At 47.7% G+C, this 7,500-nt stretch overlaps 1 protein-coding gene across 2 annotated transcripts in view; it reads left to right on the forward strand.

The window, feature by feature from the left end:
- Positions 1-7,500, forward strand: part of grip1 (glutamate receptor interacting protein 1) — a 125,822-nt gene that overhangs the window by 8,555 nt on the left and 109,767 nt on the right. The window contains exon 1 of one of the 2 annotated variants that reach the window (XM_031558183.2): positions 1-472. This exon is cut by the window's left edge and continues 677 nt beyond it. The exons of the other annotated variant lie outside the window; for it this stretch is intronic. Coding sequence (XP_031414043.1) covers positions 418-472 — 55 coding nt within the window. The 5' untranslated portion in view covers positions 1-417. The remainder of the gene's footprint in view (positions 473-7,500) is intronic. 2 annotated transcript variants of the gene reach the window in all.

The following is a 7,500-nucleotide window of genomic DNA, read 5'->3' on the forward strand; positions in this document are numbered from 1 at the left end:
GGTAACCAGCTGTCCATGGCAAAGCGGCTAGAGTAACTTCAAAAGACCCCCGTCAAATGGATGCGCTGAGGAAGACGACAGCACGAGCTGTGCAGCCTGTATACACTCGCCGCCCTCTAGACTGAGCGCGGGCTGCGAAATCTGGCTGTTTCTTTACACCGGAGAGCAAAAATATGATTTGTCTCCGCAAAGCTGTAATATTGATGGCGAACCTCGAGCTGCGCTGAAACCGAACGAGCGGATTAGAGGCAAGATCCCAATCTTTGCAGCTGGCACGCGGTCGGGAAGCACGGGAAGTCTGCCCTTCTCCGTTGGGACAAGGCGCCTGCGATGTGCCGGGAATCCGGATGCTCGAGTGCAGAAACAACGTTATCAGAGCCCTCTCACAAGCACTTGGAGCGCAAGCACTGAGCTAGTATGATAGCGGTTTCTTTCAAATGCCGATGTCAGATATTGCGGAGAGTGAACAAAGGTACCGTGCCTTTCAATTCTCCCATTCTTCCCGTGTGTGTACGTACTTGTGTGTGTGTGTGTGTGTGTGTGTGTGTGTGTGTGTGACTACCCGCGGCGTGAGTGTGGGTGCGAGCATCTCTGTGGTGGGGCCAGTGCTACATGAGACCGGTGGAGGAAAGTGCTGACATTTTCGCTTGATAATGTCCGTGCGGGTTGTTCTGACAGCTCAGAGGATGCAGGACGAGATCGGATAGAGTGGGAGAGAAGGAGAATGTCACCCTGTGCGCCTCGTTGTTTTGAAGCCCCTTGGCTCAAGTGACTACGCGATGCAGAAACGTTCCGAAGTCATCTTTGAAGTATTTTTTTCACCTCCTGTGCGTGGGGCAATACGAATATTCATTAGGAACAAGTGCCTTGTTTTGCGACCTACGTTCTGTAAGCCTCTACGGCATGAAGGCTCAGGAAATGCTTTAAAATATCCACTCTTCATCTCTAGTTTATTATTCGAAGCAAACCCAGTCAGTCAAAGTCTTTTTTCCACGATGTGTTCATTGAAGAAGACACGGTTGACGTCTGTGTCTGCTGGTATGACGGCCGTGACCGATTACGGTAGACGACTGAGATCCGGGCCAGGTGCACCGTTTGTATTCCGCGCACCGCCTGCGTGACTGATGGGTTTGCTCAGATGTGATACTTGTATCGTGGCATTCACATACGGCACTTCTCTAAACAAGTCAACCGCTCGACGAAAATAATCACTGAATACGATTCCGCATGAAGATAATTATTGTCTTTATATCGCGAAAGAAATTGAATAAAATATATTTTGGGAAACTTATTCAGTTATCTTGTATTTCACCCTCTTATTCATCATAGATCATGTCTTTTATATCCTTCTTATCCGCAGCAGGGCATTCATTATTTGTATACATGTGTCTCTCCGTAAGTCAGATGCAGCTGGCATCGTTTGAAAGTGAAGGCTTTGAGTTGCAGCAGTAGGACTCGTCACTGGAGTGCCTCTTGTGCGTAGCCCCTCGCAGGAGAATACTTGACCTCAATATTTTAAGTAAACATCCAGCTGTCCATACAGAGTGTGTAACGGTATGCTGGTTCTGTAAAACTAGGGCTGCCCGTGACGTCACATGGCATTATGCAAAGCCCCACTGTTCAGGGACACTCAGACACCCCTCCTCCATGTCTGTGTTGTGGTGGGCAAGGTTGTAGCCTTCCAGTGAAGGTGGGGGGGGGGGGACCTAGCTGTGTTGACAGCTGGCAAACCTGTCTGCTTTCAGTGGGTGTGTGTGTGTGTGTGTGTGTGTGTGTTTGAAAGAGAGGGATTCCCATCAGTTTCCAGTGCTTACACAACTGTTTGCTTAGGCATTTATTCATTATTTTATTCTCTCTTCCTGAACTATGTTTGTAAAAGGGAAAGAGAGGGGTAGAGTGAACACAGTGTGGAGAGGATTATGGTGACCAAAGTGGTGGTGGTGGTGGGGGTGCTGATGTGACTTAAGGATGCATTTCTGTCTAGATAATGTCCTCATAATGCACAGACATTGTCTACCTACGGTTACAGCATTGAGTAGGAGCTGTGTATGCTGTCCTAGGCATCTGTCTTATGCATCATCCAAAGCAGTCAGGCAGAGAGGTTGTGTGGCCTGGTCTACTGCTCTACTGGTGGATTCATTCTTCTCTACATCACCCTCACCATGCCAAGCATAGACACACTCTCAACACACACACACACACACACACACACACACACACACACACACACACACCCTCACCATGCCAAGCAAAGACTCACTCTTTCTTCTCTACATCACCCTCACCATGCCAAGCATTGACACACTCTTGAACATCCTTATCCGTGCACTCTTTGATTCTTAAGAGATCTGCTACCTCAAACACATGCGCATTTTCACACACACACACACACACACACACACACACACACACACACACACACACACCATGTGATTGCCTACAAGCTAATCTCAACTGTAAAATGTAATGTAAATGTAAATGTAAACTGGCACAGATGTCACTGCCTTACTTTGTTTCTCTCTGTCTCCCATGCTTTCTCCGTCTCTCTATCACCCAGACACACACACACACACACACACACACACACACACACACACACACACACACACACACATTCAGACCACTCTTGTGGACGATGAAGGTAACCTTGTGTTGGGCGAATGAGGGGATTAGGCGATGGGATCTGCTCTGGCGCAGGGAGGCTGGCATAATGGCTGAGAACGCCCCTGATAATATCACCACCCATATTCATTACCGACTCTAATAGGGTCCTAACAGATGGAAGATTATCCCTTGTGTTTGCACTGTAAATCACACCGTACCAGCGGAAGTGTACGACTCCCTCCGGCGTCTCAATTCGCAGTGTGATTGGAAGGAAATTATGAACTGCTTTATAAACAGTTACATTCATTCAGCAGACACTTGTATCCAAAAGCGGCTGACGGTATGATACAGAAATCATTGTTGTTGTTGTTGTTGTTTGTTGTTGTTTTTCCCCATCAGTATGGGTTCTCCCTCAGTGTCCTTGGTGGGGTTTATGCCTGGCGTAAGTAAGACAATTCACTGCATTTCAAATGACCTGGAGATGCGTGAAGGTAAAGGTTTGTTTTTGGGAGGACGGTACAGCCGTGGACGCTATGGGCTTTTTAAAGGTCGCTACAGTCCAGTCACTTCTGTTATGCTGGCCAGCTTAGCTGGAACTCTGGGTGTAGTGCTGCCCAAAGACGTTTAGTGTAGACGGCCCTGCATCCCACAATGGAGTTGGGTTTTGCTGATACTTACAGCATGGGGCTGATCATAATGGGGTCGCAGGCCTTTGTGAATCAACTTGGGGACTGTGGATGGATGTGGCAGTCAGCTAGCTACTGTTATTTGCTCCCATGTACCGCTGTCTCTGGACTACCCCCTCAGTCCCTCCTCTGCCAAGTGAAAAATCCTATTCATCGTATTCGTTTGTTCCTTTCATCCCCTGGCTCCCCTGTTTCCTTCTCATTTATTAATTGCAGTTTCTTGGGCACTTCGCACTTTTCTGACAGTTTGGTGAAACTGAAACGAAAAAGTTTTGTGGCGTTCGTTTCCCATATTTGGTTGTGTGTGGGTATTTTTTTTTTTATCTTTCTTTTCTTTCATCTGCAGTTTTCCTTCTGGTGTTATCATGCGCTCATCGACACCTACATTGTGTCGGATAAAAGCATCTGCCAAATGAGTAAACGTCCGTGTAGATGTTCCAGCCGGGATCTGCGAGGCTGGTCTGAATCCAGATGTGTCCCAGCGACTGGCCTCCTACCTGGGAAGGGTGTTATGCCGCCGCTTGCTCCCGTCTCCTCCATCACACCGGTGGCATTTATGGCGCCACGCCCTGCTGAGTTTATGTGCCGCTCCAACAGTTAGCTGCCGCCAGCGACGACGACGACTCATTCACAGCACACCCACCCTGAGAGAGATGCGCCTTCCTGGAGAAGTGGCTTTCATAATGTGGAGTGTGTGTGTGTGTGTGTGTGTGTGTGTGTGTGCGCGCACACAAGTGTTTATGTATGTGTGTCTGTTTGACTGTCTACCCTTGTTTGTGTGTTTTTGTGTGTGAGTGTGTGAGTGTGAGTGTGTGTTCACTGAGGAAGCGCTTTTTGAAATGAGGTTGTTAGCCTCCATCAGGCTCTTCTTATCACATTATGGAAATAGCTCTTTTATTGGGCGAACAGAGGAGAGCATAATATTATTAGCCCGACGGCATTCATTCACAGAGCACTTTTTATTTTTCCTCAATGATACATTAGGTCTACTGGCGTGCGTGTGTGTGCGTGTGTGTGTGTGTGTGTGTGTGTTTGTTCAGGATGTGCATGGTAATGAGGGGAGCCTTTCTTGTGTGGTGGGCGGTGTGTGTGTGTGTGTGTGTGTGTGTGTGTGTGTGTGTGTGTGTGTGCGAGAGAGAGAGAGAGAGAGAGAGGGAGAGACGTCCCTAGAGAAAAAGCTTTCTTATGTATTCCAGACAGGTCCTAGGTGATGCAGAGCATGTTTGCCCGTGTGTGTCTGTGTGTGTGTGTGTGTGTATTACAGAACCAGAGAGGGCAACATTTGTGTGTGTGTGTAGGTGAGAGCATCTGTTGTGTGTAGGTGAGAGCATCTGTGTGTGTGTGTGTTTGTGTCCGGACATGCAGATTATGTGTGTGTTTGTGTATGCATGCATGCAGATTTACTTGTGTTTGTGCACACACACACACACACACACACACACACACACACACGTTCCCTGTCAAAAACAGATTGCGGCTTTCTGCACCTTAACAGCAGCGCTGGCATCATAATTGCTATGCTAATCGCCAGTTGCTTCCACTCTCCCTGGAAGATTGTTTCTATTGTGCTCAGCATTCATCCCCTTAGGAGGCCACCATTTTAGCCATTTGCACCAACACAGTAGCACCCACACACACACACACACACACACACACACACACACACACACACACACACACACACACACACACACACATCAGCGATAAGATCACATTCTCCACAGCACCAGAGACAGAAGTGTGTTTTGACACCAGATACAGATTTGTGTTAGCACACTTCAGGAGACAAGGTCACAGTAACACAGTGACATGTTGTTTTAGCGGAACTGTTGTTACGAGGCCCATGAAAGATTTGAAGAAAAGGCTGTATAATACACACCATAGAGGAGAAGACATGCTGTTCAAAATAAGTGGAGGAGTGTGTGTGTGTGTGTGTGTGTGTGTGTGTGTGTGTGCGCCACCCAGCTTTCAGTAGTGCACCAGGGGGAGCCCCTTTAAAGACATTTGCAACCTAAATCACGCTGCTTTCACTATGTCCAAACGATCTGGCAAGAAGTGTGTGTGTGTGTGTGTGTGTGTGTGTGTTACCTGTTCCCATGCCAAATTAAGCTAGACTCATCCAGCCCTCTCAGACCAGGAGCCACAGTCCCCAGATCAGATCAGTCCTCTGCATTCAGCCACATCACACGCCAAGGCTCTTCATCCGCTGAGGCTCTGACTCCAGATCAGACTCCCATATGGCCACAGACTGTCTCCCTAGACTCTCCATGGAGACAGACGCTGATTGCAGATCAATTTCCCAGCTGGCCAAGTTGTTTTATTTTATCATCCGGTTTGAAGTCTCTGCGGAAAACGGACTCAGGTCCCAGTTCAGCTTTTCTCTGCATTAACCTCTAAATCGACCAATCCTTACTGCTTTGGGTTGAGCTGGAAATAGAAAGAAGGATGCTTCCTTTTGGGAAGAACCAGGGATGAGATGTTATAGAGAGAGATTGAGATGAGGAGGTGAGATTTCAAGGTGAGAAAAACAGAAAGAAAGAGAGGTGGAGGGGTTTCAGGATGAGAAGAAAGAAAAAAAGAAAGAAAGAGAGACAGAGAGAGAAAGGTGATATATAAAAAAAGAAAGGTGGAGAGATGTCAAGATCAGAAGAAAGAAAGAGAGAAAGGGAGGGAGAGAGAGGTGAGAGAGAGGTCTGATCTGAGAAGCGTATGGGCTGAATGACGGTGGTAACACTGCAATTAAGAGAGCTCTCAACAGCACCAGGCCTGGCTACTGATGCATAAGTATGTGGGCTGGCATAGCTAATCACCACACAAATCAGACGGGGGTCAGGAGGTCAGGCTGCTGCCGTTGGCACTTACCTTTGAAACACGGCACGGGCACAATAACTGAAGCAGCTGGGTGAAGAGCTGTTCTTTCTAGAAAGTTCTTTTTGAGATAAAATTATGCTTTGTTAAAAGTGTCCTTTTACAAAGACCACCTCTGTGTTCGTGTCTGCAAAGACTGCATGAAGCCATCTGAGTGGTAAATTGTTGGTGGTGTTGGTATAGGGTGCTGGTGGTGTTGGTATAGGGTGGTGGTGGTGGTGTTGGTATGGGTGGCAGTTCACACCATTCACTCTAGGTCTCTAGGTGGTGTGACGAGGAGAGGGTATTCCCTAGCCATGTGTACCAACTCCATCATTGTACGTGTTCTCGTCTCATGAGAAAAGCACAAAGCTTGCGCTAGCAAAACTAGCAGGCCGCATGTCCAGATATGCCTCGAGGCCTCTTCCCGAAGAGCAGTTCTGGGAAGCGGCTCAAGATGAAATTGGGAGTGAAATCAGCATTGTCTTGGCGGCCCACCTACCAAGTGCATGTTAGCACGCCAGCCTGACCTGCCATCAGAGGAACAGGTGAGAAGCAGAGAGGGCTCAGATCCTGGCACGGGGACAGTGTTTTTCAGGAAGCCCATCTGTTGATGTGTGTGTGTGTGTGTGTGACTGCGACTGCATGTGTGCACATGTACTTCTCTGTAAGTGTGAATGTTCTCAGGGTGTGTGTATATGTGTTTCTCGGGATGTGTGTTATTCTCAGGGTGTGTGTGTGTGTGTGTGTGTGTGTGTGTGTGTGTGTGTGTGTGTGTGTGTGTGTGTGTGTGTGTGTCTGTTGTAGGAGTATGTGTGAGTGTGTACCTTTCAATTTTTTTAATATGTCTCAGGATGTGCGTGTATGTGTGTGCGTGCATTGGTGTGAGTTTGTGTGTGTGTGTGTGTGTGTGTGTGTGTGTGTGTGTGTGTGTGTGTGTGTGTGTGCGCATGTGTGTTGGTGTTAGCTTCAGAGCATACTGAAAGCTGTCCCTGCCTCAGACGTTGCAGGCAATCCCACAATTGAAGCGATCAAAGTGAACTCCCTGCCTAAGTAATCAAGTCCATTGCGCTCTCTTTTAGCGGTCTCAAAGCGTCTTAATAGAGTAACCAATAGAATACCAGACTCTCTCTCTCTCTCTCTCTCTCTCTCTCTCTCTCTCTCTCTCCCTCTCCCTCCTTATAGTCACATATGGTATCTCTCTGCCTCTGACTTACTCTCTCTCCATCTCTCCCATCTCCATTCCCCTGTCATTCTCCTGTCTCCTCCTGTCTGCTCCTGTCCCAGTCTCTTTTTCACAGTCTCACTATTTCTTATTTTTCTATATTTCTATATATCTCTTTCTCTCTCTCTCTCCCTGGGG

Source organism: Clupea harengus, chromosome 21 (genome assembly GCF_900700415.2).
Source record: "Clupea harengus chromosome 21, Ch_v2.0.2, whole genome shotgun sequence".
Lineage (NCBI taxonomy): Eukaryota > Metazoa > Chordata > Actinopteri > Clupeiformes > Clupeidae > Clupea > Clupea harengus.